The following is a 24,358-nucleotide window of genomic DNA, read 5'->3' as shown; positions in this document are numbered from 1 at the left end:
CACTTTTTAAATTAGAACGCTCCACGGATATGTGAACACGTTTGCTCAGCAAGGCTTTTTTCTTGTAGCTTATAGGTGGTGAAGCAACTCTGATGCCACTACAGGCAGCTGCTTTTCTTCCTTTCCTTTCCTTTCCTTTCCTTTCCTTTCCTTTCCTTTCCTTTCCTTTCCTTTCCTTTCCTTTCCTTTCCTTTCCTTTCCTTTCCTTTCCTTTCCTTTCCTTTCCTTTCCTTTCCTTTCCTTTCCTTTCCTTTCCTTTCCTTTCCTTTCCTTTCCTTTCCTTTCCTTTCCTTTCCTTTCCTTTCCTTTCCTTTCCTTTCCTTTCCTTTCCTTTCCTTTCCTTTCCTTTCCTTTCCTTTCCTTTCCTTTCCTTTCCTTTCCTTTCCTTTCCTTTCCTTTCCTTTCCTTTCCTTTCCTTTCCTTTCCTTTCCTTTCCTTTCCTTTCCTTTCCTTTCCTTTCCTTTCCTTTCCTTTCCTTTCCTTTCCTTTCCTTTCCTTTCCTTTCCTTTCCTTTCCTTTCCTTCCCTTCCCTTCCCTTCCCTTCCCTTCCCTCTCCCTCTCCCTCTCCCTCTCCCTCTCCCTCTCCCTCTCCCTCTCCCTCTCCCTCTCCCTCTCCCTCTCCCTCTCCCTCTCCCTCTCCCTCTCCCTCTCCCTCTCCCTCTCCCTCTCCCTCTCCTCTCATTGCTAAATCACCACTCAGGAAAATGCAGCAGGTGGCTGCGCGGTGCAGGTACAGCTGCAGAGATGAACTTATCTCCCCTGTTAGCCTCTTTCTCCTGCTGTGGTGCTGATGTAGTTTGTAGTCTCAGTATAACAGTGCATGTGATGCCTCTGCCATAGCAAGGGAGCAAGAGGGAGAGGCAAATGGAGAGGCTAACATCCCCAGTAAATATGTGCCTGATTATTGAAGTTAAAGTGTATCTGATGAATCTGCCATTAATTTCCAAATTTTGGAAATAACTCTACAGTCATAGCTTTCTTGTGTTCAGAAATACCTTTGCTAAGAGGCAGAATATATCAGATACAGGTCATGGTATTAGGGGTTTGTCATATTTACCTCTCACAGTAATGACATGCAGCAGATCATGAGCAGCTTGACCATGCTCCTCTAGGAATGAAAAGAGCAAGTGGAGAACAATCCCAGATTCAGCAGTGATGTCCCAGAATTTTTGAAGCAGCAGCTCCAATAAGGCAACAATGTCTGGGGGACCAGCGTGGACAAAATGTGTAACTGGATCCATCTAAACTCAGCTGAAAACTAATCACAGCATAAGAGTGCTGGCTGCATCCAACCTCTTGCTCTAACTGGGACCAACACTTAACCCGGTCAGCTGTGGCTTGTAAAGCACAGTATTGAAAACCTCAGGGACAGAGATTTCACAGATGCTGTAGGTAACCTTTTCCACTGCTGCAATATTGTTCCAGCTGAACAATACTGGTCTTCAATCTGAATTGCCAATGCTTAAATTTGGAGCCACTGGCCCTTTTAAAGTCTTTTGATAGGACTGGAAAGAGTTGAGTTTGTAATATTTGTCTTGCCTCTCTTCACCAGACTAAACAAGGCCAGCTTCTTCAGCCTCTTCCCATAGCTCACATTTTCTCCATCCCAACCATCTTTGTAGCCCTCTGCTCTTCCCTCGGTTTTTGTCCATGCTCTTGAACCTAGGGACCCAAAACTAGGCACAGTATTCCACACCAGTACCAAGTAGAGGGGGACAGTAACTTCCATCTGCTGGCCACACACTTTCTAATGTAGCCTGTGAGGTGGTTTGTTTTATTTGCAATGAGAGCATTCAGTTTGGTGTCCATCATGAGCCCGGTTCCCTCTCAGCAAGGCCGCAGCTTTGTCAGTTTGTTCAGAGGCCATAGTGATGCACGGGTTTGTTCCACCCGTGGTGCAGAGACTTGCAAGTCTCCCTCTTGAACTTGCTGCCGTTACTATTGACCCAGTCCGCTAGCTGTTGCTCTTGCTCTGCTGTATAGAGAAGCTCCAGTGGACTGATGGTAAGATAGGTATCTAAGTGAGTTAGAGCTGGGCTTATGTCACTACAGGGTTTTCTGGATTGGAGCTGTTTCATGTTTGGAGCACAGACTGTGCTATACCTATATGATTGGCAGGCTCCCTACTCTACCTGTACACAAGGAGAAGAGGGGCATATTTGCTGCAAGCCTGGGAAGCCTTGAACCAGCTCTGGTAATGAGGACTGATGATACTTGTGAACAGAGTTATGGTAAATAACTACAATAATCCTTTAGAATTTACAGTCAAAACTGACGTGAAGTTGTCTGTCTTTTTGGCAAGAAAAGGAATAGAAGTTACTAGACGTTGAATGATGAGTTGGGATGGGTCAGTGGTGCTATCCCAAAGACTTTGGTTGTCTAGCAGTGTAGGTGCTTAGGAACATTATGTATCTTTTCACCAGTAACGTAACATCTCTGTAGGGTGAAGTGCAGAGGATGAGAGCGTTGCTAACAAGCCATATGCAAACAAATTTCATGCAGAAGGCGTATTTCCATTTTAATTGCATTAATGTTAATCAGTGGAAGTCAGCTGAACTGGGCCCCAGACTCTTTCTCCAATCCTCAGATTTGTATCTTTTAAGAAAAGTATTTTATGCCTTAATTTGGGAAGCTGTTTTTCCTTGAGCATAATTGTAAACATTAATAGTTTCACTGTGGTCTGTGGAATTTATGCTTATGTTTAAAGGTAGGCCTCGGATAAGCATTTTTCTGAATTTTGCACTACTGTGTATGCACAGTCTTGTAACTCAATTTTCCAAGTTATTCCATTTCTTCCTCTTAAAATCCCTCCCTATCAATTCATCATCTCCCATTTCCCAATCAAGTAACATATAAAGACATAGTTTGCCATCTGCTTTATATTCAGATCAAGCAACCTGCAGAAAGAAGGGCAGGGAGAGTCTCATCATCTTCACACTAAAAACATTAATTCTCCCTAAAGCATCCAAAATTAGAGAAACAAGGATGATCAAAGAAAACTCTCACTTACTCTGGACAAAAATCAACAAAAAAAAATTCTGTAGACTCTACCCTGAGAAGGGAGCATCAAAGGAATTAACAGTGAAATAATGAGAAATGAACTTAATGTATTCCAGAAATAAAAGCAGCCTCTGAGGGGAGTGGCTGAGGAAGGGGAGGGTGGGCAAGAGTATGCAAGGGAGAAAGAAAAGACTTGCAAAGATGAAGTCTAGCTCACCATCACAAACAGCTGGTGTCCTTAAGCTGTCAGACAAAGTGAGAGGCTCTGAACTGCAGAGCTAACCAGTACAGAGGCAGGTGTTCCTCTTTTTTTTCCCTGGGGAAGGAGCAGGCGTGCCATATAAGCATGAAAGGGAACTCAGCCATTTCAGAGATTCAAGAAGGTGAATTTGAGCATCAGTATGCCTGAGATGCTGTTTCCTTACTCGCATAGTAGAGATGGCTTTAAAATATCTTGCTCCAAGGCTTGCTAAAATGTGGGGGAAGGAAAACAATGACTCACTAGAAAGCTCCTTCAAGTTCTTTGCGGTGTAAACTACAGAAGGATGGCTAAACATGGCCACAGTTCTACAAATAGTTTCCACCCTTCTCCTGTAAAAGGGAAGAACAAGTTCAAGGAATATTATTCTGAACAGGTGCTAACAGTGTGGAGGTGCAACACAACTTAATGCTCTCGCGTTATTTATGGTCATCTGGTATTTAGCATGGCATCAGACTGTTCAGTACATCAGAGCCTTTAGTCTCTGGTGCAAGAGAGGCTGCAATTGCCCCAGGAGTGATTTTAGATAGTGAAGTGTTTATCTGGGTGTAGCAGTCTGTGAGCTTGGCATGGCAGAGGCTCCCTTTGGGGCATTGTGGTGAAACAGAGAGGATGGTGTATTCCTTATGGAGAACAGAGCTAGGAGAAGGATGGAGTGAAATGATCCATGGGAAGGCTAGTGATAGAAGAAGCATGTGAAAGAAAGCTTGAGTTTTATAAAGACTAGTTGATAAAAGCTGCTGCTCATTTATAAACTGTGGCTTCTAAGTCAGTTTTCTGCAATATGGGGAAGGACAGATCATGTTGGAGGTGCCATGGGAGGGAGATTCAGTACAGTACAGTCACTGTCAACACAACAGGTAACTGGTGCTCATGCACTTCCATATGCAGAGTCCCCAGAACTGTAAAATCTGGACATATTCTCATAGGTAGAACAGGCTGGGGGCTATTTTCTGCTGCTGGGAGCGACTGCCAGAGTGTGGCTTGTGCCCGTGCAGCCAACCCTTTCCCCTGTGTCAGGGATGCATGGTCACCGTTCAGCAGTATGGATGGTCGTGTGCTCACACTTGAGTCCCTACCATGGTCCTGCCCCGTTTATTAGTACAGGCATAGACCAACAGGATCTTTGAGGCTGTATTGGACTTGTATTTATAAGTTTTAGCCTTGATCCCATGAGTATTAATTACAGTATCCACAAGAAACACCTTCACCTACTTTACCTGTAGTGTAATGTCTTTGTTGTTATTTATGACATTCAATGTCATAGTCATTACTGTGAGTAGAATAGAAATATATTGATTTGCATATATTTTCTTTACCAGTGCTGTGGCTTATGTCTTGAACAGTAATCCATAGTGGCAGCTGTTGGGATTCATCCAGAGACTGCCAGTCTTGTCACATCAGTCATTTCTGAATGACCCTTGGGATGTTTGTGGTTAAATTGCTTCTGGTGCCACACTGCGATGCAGTGACTGCACAGATGCTGTCTGGTTTGTACTTAAAATCTTGGGTTTGTGGCATGAGTAGACTATGTGATATATTCAGAAAATGTGGTAATAGATGTGTTTGCATTACACGGGTATCATAAGTGAGGTTTTGTGTGGAGTTATCTGTATTCAGTCCCTATTTCCATGAAATTATAACTTTTGCGAAAATAGTGTATTGAGACTGAAACTGCCACACTTTGTAGCTAGCAGAGCAAACTCCCAGCTCCCTTTTTTGTTAAAGAAGTTTATATATATTGAAGGAAAAAAAAAAAGCCAGTTTCATAATTGATGTGCTTTTAGCTTTTAAGGGTTGCTGTAGAAAAGTTGTTACTACAGAGACGCACCCAGCTTAGTATTTTTAGTGGTTTTGATAAGAATGCTCAATGTTAATGAATGTTCTATCAACATAATTCAGTACTTGTATGCAGTCTTTATATTTTTTGACAATTTAAATTAAATTCTAAAAAGGTCGTTGTTTTCTCACATGGTATTGTTCTGATCCTGGAATGCTCGTCTGTGTAGCACCCTGTGACCAGAGCCCTTTCAGTGGTCTGTCTGGGGACTCATGGTTATTGTCCCCACCCTATTTATAAACACATTCACTGAGTTAGAAATGCTTTTATTATTCTTCTGCTATTTATATCTGTTGTCTCTTAACAGCTATTTTTTGAGTATCACAAATAACTGAAACAGGATCAGGTCTTGTATTTTTGTGTGGCAAGCCTTGTTGACTTCCTTAAGCACATAATACCCACAGTGTTTTGTTTTAAAGGTTAGATTCTAGTTAAATGCTTTGCCAAACTGGAATATAATAGGCAATGCACGTGACTGTAAATAAGAATGTCTGAGTGACAGCAAAGTGAGCGGGGCTGGCAGGGATAGGTAGGCTCTGTTATCTGAACAACCACTTGTCCAAGTAGTTTCCTTTGAAGCAGGTTAGATGAGGAGAGACCACTGGGACATAAACAGTTTTTATTATTGATCCTAGTCTAAAAACCTTTCTGTAAGTCTGCTTAAGTCACTTTCTAGTTTGTTGTTTGTTTTTTTTTTAATCATTCCTTCTGTAAAATAAATTCTATGATATACTTTCTGAGAGAGATGGGCAGTACCTGGAGGCAGCTAGCTTTTGCACTTTTGTTCTGCTGTTGTGTTTGCTATGCAGTGCTGTTCCCAGTAGGGAGGAATTGAAAAGGTACACGGTTAAAGTGATGCAGGCAATACAATGTTAAATGTCCAAACAAAAAGGTTGTGTTCACTGAACTGTCATGCTAAGGAAAAGAAATTCAACTGACAGGGTGTGGAGAGCACTTCTAAATTCCTGCAGTTGTCTGTGAGGTGTTTGGGTTCATCTGGGAAGAATTAGGGTTTAACTCAATGGCTTTTCCCTGAATTGCATCTCACTTTATAGCTTTGTAAAGCCTGAATTAGAGTAACTTAATTTGTTCTAGTGACAAAGTTTTCTTAAATAAGCTTCATGAAACATGCTGTCATATTTTTCAGATAAGTTTACGTGATGTCAGCTTTTTCCTCATTAAATGTTGGAGAGCTTATGTTTATGTGTTCTTACAGTGAACACATTTGTTTTCCTTGAATTATCAGTCTCCTGGAAAGAGTGCTTTCTTCTAGAATGATGTTCATATGTTCATGTATTCCAAGTTTATGTATTCTGAGTATCTTTCTATCCTAAAGCAATTTTTTCATGGACAAAGTTAAAGTATTAAAGGCAGTAAAATGGTAGCTAAATTAGGGGACTTCAGGGAATGAGTGATGTTTTAAAAGCAAGTTATTTGGTATAAACTGATCTCTTATTATTGAAGAGGCAAGAGTGTATGGTCCATAGAGAGAAGTATAACGATATAATTTCATGCAGGAGTTCTTTTGAAATTCAAATGTCAATGTTTGAGTCCCAGATAACTTTGTTAATTCCAACATTTTTATGTAATGGACCTGAGCTATAAAACTATGGTTATAAAATGATAACATCTATTGGCTTTTAAAGAAGGGGATTATGGTTTTATGGAGTGTTCAGATTAATTAACATATATATCATTTTTATAAGTCTGTGTGATAATTTTTGAAGAATCATAGATACCCCAATTTAATTTTTATCTTATTTTTAAATGAAGAAGGAATTTCTTGTGGTCCATATGATGTCTGGAGGAATGTCAATGACAATGGGGCATGTGTGATATCAAGAACACAGAGCTAGGTACAGTCATTTTTTTTCCCTCATGAATGAAAGTACTCTTTGTTCTGAAATGTCAATTTTTTCTTTAATGAGACAGCAAATAGTCCTGTCACCAGGTACAGATATCTTTCCCTTGCTGGATTTACTGCTATTAACTTTTTCATTACAGATCACATACAAAGCAAGCTAATTAACTTGTTGAGGGAAGAAGTAGAAAAGAAAAAAGATAAGCGCAAGTTTTCCCCTAAAGGAAACACATGAAAGCAAGGTGGCAGGAAAAATGAAAGAAACTGGGAAAACTCTGTAGATGATGCATGCTATTGTGCAGTTTACAGTATGGAACAGTTCAGATGAAGTCTGTGTATTAATATGGTATTGAACTCAACTCCCTAAATATTAAAGTGCTCTTTGCATATAATTAAACTTACTGTTTCTGAAGATGTCTGTGTATTTATGGGGCTTTAGTTATAGGTAGTAGGCTGAGATGTGTTCTTTCTATCAGGAACAGCCACAGATACCTATTTTCAGTATATCTGGAGCTCAGGAATCTGTCAGTCATCAAGAAAAAACTATTCTAATCAACATTTTTACTGATAACACAGTACAAGAAATGTCAAAAAGCTAGGTCCTCAACTTTTTTGAACTGACAGGGTACCTCTGAGATTTCTTCTACTGTGTATTAATTGCAGTTTCTAGCATTATTAGCCACCAAAAAAAAAAAAAAAAAAAAATTACTTAGCTGTCTCTGGAGGGGTTGTATTCTTGCTATGTAGAAGATCCAGTCTTACAAACCCATATTCACTTGGGCAGCATCTGCATGCATGTGATGGGTAGCCCATTTTTCAATTTTGTGCTGAATTTCAGGCACAGCTGCTCTTCTGTTAATCCTGTCAACACAATGCCAACAGCAGGTCTGCTGTTCCTGTGTGTAGTGCTGTATAAAGCCCAAACTAAATCAATGCTGCTTCTGTTGGGAAGTGGGGTTTTTTGTTTTGTTTTGGGGTTTTTTTTGTTTGTTTGTTTGTTTGGTTTTGTTTTTTAAAATTTAATTCCTGTGAAAGGGATTGTCCAATCTATTTCTTCAATCACACATCATGTTCTTTTATCACCAGCCACATACAGGTATTGAAAAGTACTGTACGCTTGTAGAAGTCATTGAGAGGAAGAAATCTGAGGATGCAAAGCTTGTCATTGCATTTCAGCCATTAAGGGAACGTATATGTTAGTGTAGTGAGAATATATTACAAACTTTGGTCCACCTTTACATTATGGTCTCTCTGTGGATAGAAGCAGCAGCTGATAACCTTTCCATTGCTAGATTCTTTTCAGAAGTGATGAACTGAGAGAAGATAGTCAGTGATAACAGACTGAATAAACAGCAGCTCCAGAAACTCTCTGAATAATAATGCTGGGTTCACAATAAAGCTGAGCAATGTATCTAGAAAGTAGAAGTCTTGGTGGAATAGTCTGTTGTCTTACCATGCTCTCATGTAGTCATATACAATATGATTGAGAGATGGTCAAGACTTGAGTCTTGGTTACTTAGTATGTGCATTTTACAGTATGGAGAGTCCAGCACTTGGTATGGATCATGTCAGCTTTTGCAGGTGCTGTAAGTCCAATTTTATGTGAGCTAGAAATTCTTGTGTGTCCATTTGGATATAAGCTTTGTTGTTAGATCAACAGAATTGCTCAGTTTAGGAAGAACCTGCAGGTCCTGACCCATAATTTTTGGGTCTGATGAACCTTTGTAGGTGATTAGAAATCCTGTCTGCATTTTGAATATTGCTGTAAAGCCTGTGGTAAATAGAGCATGTTTTGACTGTGTGTATGAACTCAGCTGTGAGGAGGAGGAAGTGGGATCAGCAGCTCCTTCACCTCGTAAGTCCCTGGAGGCACTGTCAGCCAGACACTTTCCTTTGAAGAGTGGTTCTGAGGTTCCTCCTCTTTGTTCTGGAGGGGAAGATAGTAAATAAATGTTGACCTGTAACTGCAGCAAATTTAAAAATAAATAAATAAACAACGCTTTTTGGTTGAGCAGGCTTGCAGGATGGGTTTCTGATCCTTCTGAGTATGGCTACTAAGTGGGTATTTTATCTTGCATTGATGAAATACCTCAGCCCTCAAGGAATCATGCTGTATGTGTCTCAAAACCTTATACAAAACATTTTAGTTTTGTACTTTAGGACTACCAACATACTGTTAAACCACGTCAGAGGAATTAAACTGCCAAGACTTTCATCCACACTCTCTGCTGTGTCTGAACTGGCTGTTGTAATTTCTGCCTGCCTGTGGCCACTTCTGTACCGAGAGGTAAACCCTCATCAACATCTCACAGAAGAGTTATCCCAGCAGAGAAGGAAAGCAGACATTGTTCCAGATGGGGAAAATCCCACAGGATCAAGGGTAGCCATAATTATAGCTGTTCTGCTGGGTTGGAAGAATGCAAAGAAACAACAGTGGAGGTCAGGCTTCGGTTAAACATAATACTCTTTTGTTTGCAGTAAATGCAGTTTAGCAAACAAAACTTTAGTGGGACCAGAAACATGGTGCAATGTTTACCTTTCTGTGTTCCAATAGAAAGTGCTTCAGGCTTCTTTCACATATGTGTCATGTAGCTTCTTCCAGAGCCTGACAAGAATCATCACAGTAGCACATGTCTTGGTAAGCCTTTTTCATAGCTGATTATGTTGAAATAGTAGCAGAAGTACAAACTGTAGAATTAGGTAAGTTACTTTTTTTGTCTGTTAAGTAACAGAAGGATCCAACACACAAAGAGGAGATAACCAGCTGCTCTATTCTTAATTTTCTGTTGAAGTATTTCTGAAGACAGATCACTGAATGATGGATCCTACTTGTGTAGACTGAGCTTTCAGGAGTAGACTGAACAGCCTATAAATAACTTTCCACCATGATCAGCCATACTTGCATCTCCACTCCTACCAGAATGTCAGAATATCTGTAGCGCTAATGTACAAACTCTTAAGAGCTCAAGTTTCATAGTATTTTACCTTATCCTCAAGTTGAGTCTGTTTAGTTTACCAGATCAGGGGTATTTTTGGCTCAGCATACTAAACGATAGTAAAGGTTTGAAAGATCACACAAAAAGGGAAATCTTACCAGTTGGGATCTGCAGGAGTTAATCCAAGATGCAGTACTTTTAAACATTTTCATCAGTGGTTAGAAATCCACCTATGTGTATAAGGCTGTAGAGAGAGGTCTCTATTTTCATATGATTAAATAATTTAAGAATAAAAAAGATGTGTAATTATTTTTTGATTTGCAACTTACAAATCTGCTGAAAAATAAGTTCACATAAACCCTATTATGTTGAAATGGACTTGTCTTCAGAGATCAGTACTGATCTCATTTCCTTCTCTCTGGACTCATGAAAAAACAAAAGTGGATTCGTGTGAACTGTAGCTTGTGAATACTTGGGCCTTTCTTACCCAATAGTGACCACAGACATCTCACTTCAAGAAGTGGAAAAAAAAGAACTGTTGGGTTTTTACTGACTGAATAGAAATCTAGATAAAAATAAAATAAAACAAATTTAAAAGGACATAATTTCCCAGCTCTTTAGCTAAAAATCTATTCAGACTTTCTTTGAGACAAGTTTCCAATTTTTTACAGGTTGAGAGAAAATATATTTCAGTTACAGTTACTGTGTGCTTTTACAGCAAAGACCTATCAGTCAACTGCCCAAACTCGGACTCCGTGAAGAGAAGTGAACTGTGACTCCCTGTATAAACGTGTTCCTTTCATTGTCTCTCTGTTACCTAGGGTCAGTCACGAGGGGTTTAATGTGGGTTTTGCTTTCTTTTCAGCTGAAATAAAGATTTGTTTTAAATACTACCATGGTGTTAGTGGAGCCCTCCGAGCTACTACTCCATGTATCACTGTGAAAAACCCTGCTGTGATGGTAAGTTTAGATTATTTGTTCATTATATTTTTATAAGATTATAATAGTAACTGTCAGACAAACCTATCAATATCAGTCTCCTAGTTTTATCATTGAGTGCATTTTTTTTGCAAAAAATTATATTGCCTGACAAAAATCACCAGAATTGGGAAATGCTTTTCATGGTTTTGTATGGTTCATGATAAAATACCAGTAAAAATGTACTGAGCTTAACTGAAATCTTTTATGCTAAGGATTTGATTTTGCTTGCTTTCAGTTTTGCGACTTAGAGTTTGCTGTAATTTAACACCATAATAGAAATTTTTCACACTGGTTATATAACTCAAACTGAGTCCTTATCAAAAGTCTCAATTTCTTCTTATTTGTTAATATTAAAAATGAAGTTGTTGCTGAGATAGTGTCACAGATAAGAACTGTTAGTACAGAAATGAAACTGGAGAAAACTGCTCTTGCAAAAATTATTGAATTTTAACTTTTCACATACCACTGAAATTTAGTAATTCTCTGAGAATTATTGTTGTCCTATGCTTTCATAATGAGACTTGCTCTTTTGAAAGACTATAAGTTTTAGAGGAGCTCTTTTTAGTTGTTTAAATAAGTTGTGGAAGAAGAGCCTTCCAAACTTGTATCCACGTGTTTTTGATGGAAGTTATTTATCTAATCAGCTAGTTCTTCAGTTGACATGAAGTTTCACAGTGCATTTGATTCATTGATATTAGTTGCCAATTATTTAAGATAGCATCTGTCAGGATGGTGCCCTGATAGCTTCAGTGTTGAAAATACTGTAGAACACAAGTTGTTCAGACTGAATAACTTTTATTCCCATCCTGCACTTTTTCAGCATATATACAAGTGCATGCTATGGGCTATATGATACTATATGTGCTATACTAGGTTTTATATCTTATTATACCAAGTGTTTTTTCTTTTTTTTTTTTCCTTTCTCTTAGAATTGCAGACCTAGACAATAGCATCACGGATTTGTCAGATCTTTGTCAGATCTGAATATGAATAATATAATTTTGCAGAAGGCATATGAACTCTTGATATTTTACAGAAGAAGATATGTTACAGTTAATGAGCTTGACAGCCACTGTCTTTGATATCAATTTATAAACTAAAGAAAGTAGGGTAACCTGATTTTGAACAAAAGAAAAAAATGCATCTCACAATAACCCTTAAAATGGTCTATGTGTTGCACAGTATCATTACTGAGAAGCAGAATGATTATACTGGATGGATAAACCATTTGAACTTGTGTGTCTTCTTGACCTTTTCACACTAGCCACCGATATTTTTGAGATTCATTGCACAGAAAGGCATCTGAACTTCTGTCTTTGAATATGCATTTGTTCACTTGGTAGCTACCTGAAGACCTGTGTTTCAGAGTCATTGGTCAGTCCTGAGGGGTTAACTGTCTGTCGTTATTTAAATTTTTTTCTTTTGAAGGGTAATGCAGGGTCCTGAACATTATATGGAATTTATACACCTGCTAGAAGGTGCAATTGTATATAAACGTTTCTGTTTGCACTAAAAGTACATACTTCCAGTAACAGTGAGCTGTTAGTTTCCCTGATGAGACATAGTGTTCCTCTGGCCTTGCCTGCGCAGTGTCACCATCCAGGGGGATGTGCCCCTTGATGCTTCCAGGGAATCTGTCTTTAGATGAGGGGACGCTGATACAGCTGTAATTAACCCATTGCTTTTGATGCCCTCGTAATTTTGATAGGAGCTGTCACTGCTTAGGTGTCCATATAAAGTCACTGGCATAATGATGTCATGCTGTCTGGGAAAGGGATAGTTTCAAGCACTCTAGTGAGAACGGGGGTGCATTGTGAAACCAGCAGTGAGAGAAGGGAATGGGCTGGCTGGTGACGGGCGGTGCTTGCTGGCATGGTGTGTTCCCTCACAAGACCTCTGAGGCCCATGGGGACATCGGGCATCAACATCGTTACTGTTTCTTCATCACTTCGTTTGACTTCTTGTTACATATGAAGTATTTGAGTTTTGCAACAGGAGAAATTACATGTGTTTGCTAATTTCAATAAAATTCCAATGTGATTGATGATTTTTGTGGGAAATATTTGAAAGTTAATGATATTAAGTACCTTAAAGCAATATAAAAAGGAATTATTATGTTTTCAGTTAACGCAAAGTGGGCTTCCTGCAGCTACCTTGGCTCCAGAATCGTTTGTCAATCTGGTAACTTCAAACTGTTCAACTACTCAAAACTGCTTTATGTACTTCATCTATACACATAGGTGTGCCATGCTTATTTTTTTTATCATTCAAGAGATTGGATGACTTCCTGTTCTATCACTAGTATTAATCCCCAGCACCATGTTTGGCTGAAGCTTTTTCATCAGGCTATGTCACCTTTTCTGCCTGAGAGTGTGTGCCTACCCAGAGAACTGTTTGGACTTGAACGATAGCTCCATTGATGTCTTCATGATAGATTATTCAGCTGGATGCACAACTCTGACTTCAAAGGCAAATTATTCTGCTATTTGGAAGGGCTAGACGTTAACACATGAGAAACTTTGTATTTTGAAATAGTGCTTTACCTAAGGAGGGATTTCAGTAGAAACCAAACCTGAAAATCTGTGAAGCATAAGCTTTTTGACCACATTCATATTTAGATATCTGATGCACTTTTCTGTTTAAAAGGAGCTTTTGTTCATAGATCTGAAGGCTTTTGTTAGTTTGTCTTTGATCTCTTTGCTTTTTTTGTTGCACAGTAAATTATCTATTTGTGGAAGGTGACAGAAGTCACACATGCTGTCACTGGCCAGCTCAGTGCTTTGGTATGTATTACCAATCCACACTGTTGATTTTATTGTACAGAAGGGAAACATAAGAAAATACAGTCTCCTTTTCTCTGATTAATAGTGTCTGCATGTGTATTAGCCTATACATGTTTGATTTGGAAGATTCCAAGTACTGATGTGTTAGCACTGTGTGGCATAAATAATTGATGTTTTCCTAGGAACAAATGCTGTAGCTCTGCCTGTCTGTGGTAACAGGCAGGAGTTGGTCAGATTCATCCCCGGCATACTACCTTACAATTGCATTATCATCCTCAAGCATGTACAAAGCAGACAAAAACTTCTGTGGTATATGTCATTTTTTTCTCCTCTTCAGATGGGAGTAGAAGGCACGGATGAAGGTGCTTCTGGAGCCCAGCACTCTAGGAAGTTAGTCAGCTTTACCCTCTCAGGTAAGAAATAACACTACTCTGTGTTTTACACATTACTGTTAAAAAAACACCCCAACATTGCTGTTTTAAATAACATCTAAGATGGAACACCTTTCTTCTTAGCCTCTGTAGGAGCACACTCTAGTGGCTTGAAAGATGTCGTTTTGTTGGAACTTCTGTTGAAAACAAGCCAGAATCATGAATCTCCAGGAGTGAAAGAAATAGATTTGATGAAACCCAGCATGAAAAATTTGGAGAAATTTCCAGTTTGCACAAGGGACAGTTCCTCTCATACTCAAGAGTTGAAAACTTAGCCTCTAAATAAAATGCAAGCTGGTAGTAAAAAAGCAATGGCTGGAAATGGTGATTTAGAAAGGAAAAAAAATCTTTACTTGTAACACAGCTAAGCAAAATAGCTGTAGAGGTGCAGTCTACCAGCTTCACTTGTTTTGAGTAGCACTTTTATGTGTTTTTTGGTTTTATTTTAAGAGTGGAAATACCTTACATACTGAGGCTAAAATATAAATGAGGATGTGAATACCTTTCCTCCCTATATGGTCTTTGGAAAACACTTCCTGCTTTAACTGTCTTCTGTACACTGGATCCAGTTAACATATAAGTATTTTTAAGTTGCTTTATTTAGTAGTTTATGGTGAATTGATTTCCTGGGTAATGTTTTAGGAATGCGCTCCTTTGTGAACTAACTTTAATTTACTCAATTCCTTTTTCCTTCCTTCTTGTTTTGCTTTATAGATATTAGAGCAGTTGGACTTAAAAAAGGAATGTTCTTCAACCCTGATCCTTATCTAAAGATGTCCATTCAGCCAGGCAAGAAAAGTACATTTCCTACATTTGCTCATCATGGCCAGGAAAGAAGGTCGACTATCATCAGTAACACAACTAATCCTGTTTGGCACAGAGAGGTAGTGTATCCCATTTGAGAGCTGTCTGCCAGCTGATGCAGTGTACCAGGCTTGTATCTTCTCTTTATGCATTAGTCCTTACTCTTGAAGGCTGTGAGCTTATTTTTGCAGTTAGTTATTTAAACTGATACAGAAATTGTAGTAATTTTAGGGACCCTGTGGTTGTATAAAAACAGCTATCATCTGTGTATTTAAGCTGCACTGCTGTGAGGTTTTCATTTCCTTCTCTGCTTGCAGCCCTGTAGATGTCTTGAAAATGCAAAAATACATTACAATGGATTATAAATTGTGGCAGGACTCTTTAAGAAAAGGGACAATAAGTAAGCTTTTATGCTCAGGGACTGCAACAATTGTTCATTTGCAAATGATATTCTCATCGTACATAGCAGGTGACAAGCTTTCAGCTTTGCCAGGCAGAGGGGATGCTCTTTGCTGTTGCCTCTGTATGTGCTGCTGGAGGAAGGAAAGCCGAGGAAGGCATTATAGCACCACTCAGCAAGGGGGAATGAAAAGGCGGGTTGGCAGAAACCAGTTTTCCAGATGTGTTTATATTGGGTAAACTGTGCAGGTCTTGGAGAAGGAACTCAGTCTCACAACTGTCTCTGAGCACAGAAGAGCTAGGCTGTGTCTCTGAAGATAAACGTTTATCTGGGAAACAAGGTGAAAATGCTGACACAAGTCCATAACCCTTTCAGGACCAACAAGCATTCCTTTTTTCTATGGAGCAGCCTCCTATACTGTGTTTGATGAATATTAATGTGTTCTTTAGGAAGACTGGAAAATTAAGTGGGCTTTGGAAAATGTTCTCACAAATCATAATCAAACCAAACAAGCAGTAAAGCAGAACAGAGCAAGGCCAGCATTAGCACTGCTCTGGGGTGCTTGATTGTGGGAAAAGACTATAGATGTGTGGAAGTCTTGAAATCTTAAAAAAATCAGAGTTCTAATCTCTAAACTGATTCTTCATCTTTCCATCCATCCATCCATCCATCCATCCATCCGATAGAAAGAAAATCAACTCTTCCCCCTTTTTTCTCCTCCAATTCTCCTTGGTTTGGAAGCTTATTAGAAAAGTGGTGATGTTCACTGGTGCACGCATTGTATCGGCTTGCTTTAGCTGCTTTATCTTCCCTTGTAGCAATGCTCTGACAACAGCAGCTTATGATACCACTACATATGCTGTCCTAGTGGTGCAGAATTGATCCTGGTTTACATCTACACTTTTGAATCTTTTGGCCATCTTCAGGCAGACTTGACAGAGCAGCACAGACCTCAGAGATAATGTATTCACAAACTGCATGAAAATTGATGTTAGGCTGAAGAGAATAATTGTGATAGTGTTCCCTTGTAGGGAAGGGTGGAAGAATGATCTTACCAGACATCAAGAAATCTTTTCTAAATTAGCACCATTGTTGTTTAAAGGCCCCAAGTACAGTAGAAGGTTCTGTTGGGACTTGCTGAGAAGATTTTGGAACTTCGGGGCAAAAAATCTATAGAAAATTCTCTTCCTTTATTTACACTGCTCCTGAAAATACTCGATACACATTGCCCTTTTGAATTCCTGTCATGCATACAAAAAATTAATGCAAAGCATGGTGCTGGAAGGGAAGTTCACTAAGCACAGCTGTCCCAATCCAGTATCAGGGAGGGTTCTTAAACGATCCCAAGAGTGAGATTAAGACACAAAAACGAGGTCAGATGCCATACAACCTTGTGAATTTTATTTTCTATAACAACTGATAATAGCAATAGGACAGAGAGAAAAAGAAAGGAAAAGTCAGAATCCCTAAGCAAGAAAATGGTAGAGATGCAGCAAGATTAATTACCACCTCCAAGAATCCAGAGATGTACCATTGGCTTGGTCTCGGTGCAGGTGATGGTGCTCCAAGAGTGATGACAAGAGTCAGAGAGAGAGCCCGAGAGAGGAGTATGCAGTCTTTTTATTGTCCCAGTCTCCATGATTTCTCTGAAGAGCCCACCCATTTCCATGGAGCTCATTGTCATATGTGCCGCTCCGTCATCCTCCATGCGCACATGCCCAGGCATTCACAGTGGTCGTGCTGGCCTGCACGTTTTCTCACCCCGATTTAACTTCGGGTGGATGTCCTGGTTTCGTCGGGGACAATTCCTCTCCTGAACCGTCCACGGTGACAGGATGCTGAGGCCAGAACGTGGTGGTGATGCAGCAGCAATGTTTGAGACAGATACAGTCCCTTACAACAGCCTAGAGTGAGGCATTTTCCTCCTTCCTCCTGCACTGACCTGGCTACTCTTCTATAACCTGATAGAGTGCAGCAAGGATTCCTCACTTTTTGCTTTCTTCTATCTGTATTAAAGCGAGCACCTAGGATACATTGCTTTCTCTTTTCTGACATAGATCATAAAAGTGGTTTTATCCAGTGCAGTTTCCTACTGAGCAATTATTTTCAAGGAACAGTAAAAGGGTATGGGTTTCCTGAGAGGCTAGTTACATGTGCAAAAATACAGTGCTTAATAAATGATGTTGACGTTATTTGCAGTATGGAAACGGCTGTCATCAGTCATTGCTGTCAGAGTTCACTGCGTGCTAGTAGTAATTATGTCTGTACTTTCTGAATAAAGGTGTATTGATATGGTGTCAAATATCTTCTTTCCTTCCAGAAATATTCTTTTGTTGCACTTCTCACAGATGTCCTGGAAATTGAGGTTAAAGACAAATTTGCTAAGAGTCGTCCGATCATCAAGCGCTTTCTTGGGAAGTTAACCATACCAGTTCAGAGACTATTGGAGAGACATGCAATTGGGTAAATTAATACATTCTTAATGCTAACTTCCATTGATCAGGGAGACTCAGCGTCTAGGATAATGGTGCAGAGCAGCCTTTCTGGCTTACTGTACAGTCCAGCAAATTTCTACTGGGTCTGTAGTAAGAAATGTACTAGGAATTTTAATAGTCTTATTGCCTGACTGGAAGATGTCGGTGTTTCTAGCCCAGTTCTGAATGCATGTACCCATGTTTGTGTACATGTGTGTCTATAATTTGTTTACAGCTTAATTTCTTTACACAAAAAATGTTACCCTCACAAAAAATGTTACCCTCTGACTAGCTAGTCAAGAAACAAGGCATTATCACAATACTACATGATTGTGTGCAAATATTTTAGAGCAAGCAGATTTTATTGTCTCACTTCTTTTACAGTTCAAGTATTTTTAACTGTCATCTTAATAATCAGGGATTTGATATCTGTTCAGCTAATTGGCCAGAACTGCAAGGCTGTGATTCCTTATTTTTCAGAGTGCTGGTGGTACTACGCAATAAAAATTGCCTTTTGCTATGAATAGTGCACTGATCAGACTCAAAATTTACCTGTTGTTCTATTTAAAAAAAAAAATCTGTTCATTTTTTGATAGCTAGCTGTTCTGGTATAAAGATGCAAGTCACTTAGAAACTTTCAAGATGTCTTATGCTTCATGATGGTTACTGGAGGGAATCACAGCATAGTCAAGTGAATGATCCAACAAGGCCTTCATACAACCACATGCACTGAAAAAACCTGAGACCTGGCAATTAGGCACTGTGATACATTGCAGGTGTAAAGCAAACAGCTGTCAGTCTGCAAGACATGCAGCAGCATGTGTGAAAATATTTTACATTTTTATATTTATATTTTACATTTAAGACAGAGAAGTAATTATATTGTTTTGTTAACATTCTTTTACATATATGTGCTATAGTTGGCAAATTAGAAAAAATAATTCCTTGAAAGATCGTGGGAGGAAATGAATTATTCAAGTGTGCTTTATATAGGACCTAACTTGAAGTCCGCTGAAGTTAATGTGTCTCCATTAACTGTAAGAGGCATGGATGAGGCCCGTGAGGAATGATGGTGAAGTAAAATGTGTTTATTCTTCTCTGAAAGTTTAAGGGCATGGAAGCATCATCGTGCTTTTGCACAAAAAGCAAGCTATAAATGACTGGCCTCCTTTTTCACAGATATTCCCTTCAAAGTAACAAATTGTATAAATGGAGAGAATAAAATTCAATTTGAAAACATCTCTCAACTTTAAGTTTCCAATGTGGTGGTTACACTGGTAAAGTAAGAATAAAATAGTAAGAGTTGTAGGAATTTTAATTTTTACAACAAAAGTTGTAAGAATTGTAAAATTCTTCTGATGCAGAATTTATTTAAAAAAAAAAAAAAAAGCATGCCCATTTGTATTCCCTGTATTGATGATCAGTATTAATGAACAAAAAGGTGAAGTCCAGAACCAGACACTTTTAGACACACAATTAAAATTCTATCCCACTTTTAGCTGTCATCATAGCTCACAAGTTTACGTAACGAAATGGCCAGTTGCTTTAAATTTCATGAAAAATATGGTAAATGAGCATGAGAATCATCTAGTTGATTCTAGATGTACAGAGCAGACAGTGGTCATGCCATGGCTTTTCTCTAATCTCAAATGGCCTATAGTAATATAAACCTTATGTAAAAACTGTGGAAACTTCAAATGGCAGTCTTCTGAGGATACCCCTAAGTCTAGCTGTAGAGTTGTAGTTGGAGTACAGAGTGATGAATCTGTGACAGATCCTGCTATAATAATTTGTTGTACTGCACCCTACAGAGCAATGTGGGGAGGCTGCTTTGCCTTACTGTCTGCTCAGGACTTTTTTTGCTCCAAGTTAAAAGTTTGGATGAAAAGTGCTGCATCTTCTTTCAGTGATGACCTTGCCCTTGTTTTAGTCTGTCACTCATATTGCCGTAGGATTATTCCCAGTAATGGAGAGGTGTTTATACCAATATAAATTTATTTGCATAAATAACAATAATTTCCTGTGGTAGCCCCCTCCTCCCCCTTCAGCTGTGCTGAGGTGGGGCTGTGAATTCTGGCTGTGCCTAATAAGAAGGTAGAGCCTAGGATCTGGTCCTAAGTCTCAAGCTGGTACAAGTACTTAAGTCTGAGTCTCACTGAATTCAAATAACTTAAGAATGTGCTTGAAGTTAAATCCAAGCATTAACAGCTTTTCTAAATAGGAATGAAGTGCTTTACTGAATGAGAACTAAAATGTGAAGCAACTGGGAATTTTGTATATAGTAAAAACCACAAGGGGGCAGAAGGTTTTAAAAAACGAAAGGTTTTGTTAGTCATAATACATTTTCCGTTGGGGGAAGGAGGAAGTTAGGGGAAAGGGATCCTTTGTAGTTTGATTTCTTTAGGATTTAAGAAAAGATTTAGGGATGTATAAGAATTGCTGGGGCACAATCTGTATTTGGAAATGGTTAAAAGTTGTTAGGCTGTTTTATCTGTTAACTAAAGGCGTTTTACACCATTGTTGGTTTTGTGCTTTTCCATACAAGCTAGAATATGTGGCTGATTTTAAGATTGTAATAGAAATTACGTTCTATCATGCTGACTCTTCTCTGATAAGAGCCTCTGATACAAAACACTGGAAATAAAAAACCAGTTAAAATTTAAAAATAAGCCAATATCTTTGTTTTTACAGAGATCAGGTTCTCAGCTACAATCTTGGCAGAAGGCTGCCAGCTGATCATGTAAGTGGCTATCTCCAATTCAAAGTGGAAATCACATCTTCTGTTCATGAAGGTGAGAATTTGTCAATGATGTGAACTGAATGATAGTTGTATGGAGAGATCCTAGGATCTGTATTTCTAGGTTTTTCTCATTTGCCATAGTGCCACTATTATAGATTTTTCTATTGGGATTCAAAATTTAGATATGTCAAGTGCTGCTTCAGAGATGGTAATTCCAAAAGAGCACACAATCATATTGTTTTCCTGGTTTTTTAGATAGGTTTTAAATGAATCTGCTTATGATTCTCATTTTATGGGATAGATTGGGAAATCAAATTAATTGTTTCTCTTCACTCTGTAACACCTTTGGCAGAGATAAGCAGTTGTAAGTAAGATTCCACCTGTGCTCTCCTCCCCTGCTAGTCTAAATGCAGATCATTCTGTCCTGTCCCCCTTTCACAGGACTCTGTCCTGCTTAGAACCAAGAATATATGTTATGGTTATGAGAATACATGCTTCCATCAGGCAGTTCTTTTATTTCCCATTTCCCGTTCTGAAGACAATTAGCAGAACATGGCTGGCACAGTTACATGTTTATCACATAGATGTGTCTACTTACATGTTTATGATCTTATATTCTCCTTCATTAAACTTGGTATAATCTCTTTGGTAGTGAGATACCTCTCTATCTTTTAACTTGATACAGCCTTCTTGCCTTTTTTTGTAGCCATGTAGTCCTCATTAACGTGTTTCTCTGTCACCATTAAAAAAAAATTGCTTCTGTCTTCACTCCTGTTTATTGCCAGGGTCTCTAGTTCACTGACTTCATGGTTAGGTTTCTTGCAGTTTTACAGACACTTACAGATGGATTATTCAACTCTGTGCCTATTTGTGGGAAGTTACCATCTCGTCTCTAAAATGAGATGGTTTATTTTCATTTCCCTTATATATCTATTACCATAGTATGCCTAATATCTCATTAACTTTACTTAAGTAGATTCTCCTTCTTTACTGTGGGAAGTCCTATAAATTAACTCAAAATAAATGTTGTGTATAGAATTTGATATCTGTACACAGTTTGTCAGTCCTCATGTGATCTCAGATGCTGGTTGCATGCTGCTAAGGGTGTAATGTCAACTGGTGTCAGTGACTGGCTTTATGTAAATCCTGCTTTTGGGTATGAGAGATATGCTGAAGAAAACTGGTTCCTTGATAGTAAGGCTGGTTTTACTGACAGTTTGGTAAGATGCTTGACAAGTGCTCTGTCTTTGGAAATCAAAATGGGAGTCCTCTAAGGTCATACTTCACCCCTTAAATTTTCTATATCCTACAAAATAGTATAGACTTACACAGAGAAAATTCTGTAATTGCTGTTATAATGCTGTAGATGACTCTGGTTTTTTAATTGTATTTTTTTCCCTTAGTTGTCTGATTGAAATAAGCAAATATCTTGAAAGATGTGTATTTTTATATCGCTTCTGTGATGCAAAGTAGAATGCACTGTCTGTTGCTGCATAGTGTTTCACATTCAAGTCTTTGTGTCTCTGCAGATGCTTCACCAGAAACAGTTGGCACTTTGTTAGGAGCGAACTCTGTAAATGGAGACTTGGGGAGCCCCTCCGATGATGAGGACATGCCAGCAGGACATCATGATACATCCACAGTGTGTTCCAATGGTCCTGTCCTCGAGGAATCTTCTGGAGAAGCAATCCTGAGACATTCTTTAAGGACTAGTAGAACTCTGGAAACAGACCAGGATGAGTTGACCTCCAGTGCTTCAAGATCATCACCTACTAGAGGTCGCCAGGACTCACTAAATGACTATCTGGATGCAATAGAACACACTACTCATCCCAGACCCGGGACGTCTGCCTGTGGTGAGCGTCCACGTGGAGCCTCCCCAAAACTGAGGAGCAGCTTTCCTACTGACACGAGACTTAATGCTATGCTTCACATTGACTCAGATGAAGAGGAGCATGAACTACATCAAGACCTGGGTTTTCCATCTTCCTTGGAAGATGATGGTGGTTTAGTAATGCTTAATGGTGCTACAAGAAACGTTGAAAGAAATGGTTTAAGTTACTCATCAGATCAGGTAATGCAAGGGCCTGCAGAGAATGAAAATGTTTCAGCCTCTGAAGCTCCTTTGCCATCAACTGATGACCAGCAAGAGACTCTTCCAGAGCTCCCACCATCACACTTAGCAGGAGGTGAAAGCCTGCAAGGTTCTCAAAGCGAAGCACCAGCAGACCAGGCTGGCAGTGAGTCGTGTGCCACTCAGGAGGCAGAGCAGCCTCCAGGCAGTGCGGATGCAGGAGCTGCTGATGCCGCTGCTGGGAGCAGAAGGGGAGTTAATGAAATGGAATCCATTGATCAAGGGTCTGAGCCTTCCCAGATGTCATCAGAAACCGAGCAGAGTGATCCTGCTCGCACGGAAAGTGTCAGTGAGGCTAGTACCCGGCCAGAAGGGGAGAGTGACGTGGAAGGGGCAGACAGCTCTTGCAATGAAAGCGCGACTGTGCGACGTTCCTCAGTTGAGATGCGGTGTTCTTCTTTTGAAAGTGCCAGGTTTCCTGAGACTCCAGCCTTCTCTTCTCAGGAGGAGGAAGAGGGAGCTTGTGCCACTGATGCAGCTAGAATTGAGCCAGGTGCTGAAACACAGGACTCTGCAAGTAATTCTGGTTCTCTACCTGCGGTACAGTTACCTCAGGAGGAAGTACAGGAGGCTGAGGCAGGTGAATTACAAGGCCAAGACGAAGCAGAAGAAATCTGGCGAAGAAGAAGCCTGCAGGCAGCAGCTGCCAATAGCCAGTCTCAAGATGAAGAAGCTGAAGGAGCCCAAGCAGCTTGTGAGGGTGCCACAGCACAGGTTGAAGGAGCTACTGGAGGTAACAACTGCAGGAGTCACTTTCTGAAGTGACCTTTCTGCAACGAATAAAAATAATTTGAAAAATCAACATCTGAAAATAAAGATCTTCATTTCTCAATTTCATTATCTTTCAAGATTATTTTTTTTCCTTTGAGAATTGTTCCCTTCTTCAAGAGACTTGGGGTTTTTGATTTCACAAAAAAATCAAACCTGAAATATCCAAGACATGTTTATTTTGAAATTGGATATATTTTAATTCTTGAGAGAGTAGTGAGAAGGAGGATGAAGAGGAGGAAAGAATTCCACAATATTACCTTGCTTGCTAATCAAAATGGTAATGAGGGGGGACAAAAATCCCAAAACTATGAGGTGAAAACTAGAATTTATATTTGAGTCTTTTCTTTCACATGTTTATACATTAGCATTAAAACATGAGGGTAATCAAAAGAGAGTGAGGGTAATCAAAAGAGAGTAAGGGTAATCAAAAGGATTTAAAAAAAAAGATTGTTTTTTTGGTCACATTTCAGGCTGTTTATCTTCCCTTTCCCAGTTCCTAACCTGTACAGACACATCCTAGCACAGCTGGAACCATGGAAAGGATGAATGTGTTACTCAAATAAACACTGTAAATCTCATACCAATTGTAAAATGTTTTTAACACTTGAGAATTTTTTGTCTCACTAAAATCACTGAAAGTGGAATTTTGTCCCTAATGGATTGTTTCCAAGCACATTTCACCGTGGATTATCCATTCAGTTTCTTCAGGGATTGAAGTAGATCTAATCAAGTGGGTTTTTGAATGCATCTCTTTCATAACATTTCAGAAGTTTTGGGATCTATTCATTCCTTCTCTTCATAAACAGCTCTTTGATTTGGAACAAATAATTTTGGTATTTATTTCAAATACTACCGATACTTTATTTTACGGCATTTTTTAGATGTTTGGGGCTCTTTTTATTCGGTGTTGGGTTGCACCATGTTTTGCAGATCAGTGTGGCTGC

The 24,358-nt window shown here is 39.2% G+C and overlaps 1 protein-coding gene across 3 annotated transcripts in view; it reads left to right on the top strand.

Moving 5' to 3' along the window:
• HECW2 (HECT, C2 and WW domain containing E3 ubiquitin protein ligase 2) overlaps nt 1–24,358 on the top strand; it is a 172,918-nt gene that overhangs the window by 90,896 nt on the left and 57,664 nt on the right. For all 3 annotated transcript variants that reach the window (XM_074910722.1, XM_074910723.1, XM_074910724.1), the window contains exons 4-9: nt 10,762–10,856; nt 13,998–14,073; nt 14,806–14,975; nt 17,616–17,758; nt 20,461–20,561; nt 22,039–23,376. In XM_074910722.1, the coding sequence (XP_074766823.1) occupies nt 10,762–10,856; nt 13,998–14,073; nt 14,806–14,975; nt 17,616–17,758; nt 20,461–20,561; nt 22,039–23,376 (1,923 nt within the window). The remainder of the gene's footprint in view (nt 1–10,761; nt 10,857–13,997; nt 14,074–14,805; nt 14,976–17,615; nt 17,759–20,460; nt 20,562–22,038; nt 23,377–24,358) is intronic.

This window comes from Athene noctua, chromosome 7 (genome assembly GCF_965140245.1).
Source record: "Athene noctua chromosome 7, bAthNoc1.hap1.1, whole genome shotgun sequence".
Classification (NCBI taxonomy): domain Eukaryota; kingdom Metazoa; phylum Chordata; class Aves; order Strigiformes; family Strigidae; genus Athene; species Athene noctua.
This window is presented reverse-complemented; position numbering and strand designations above follow the sequence as displayed.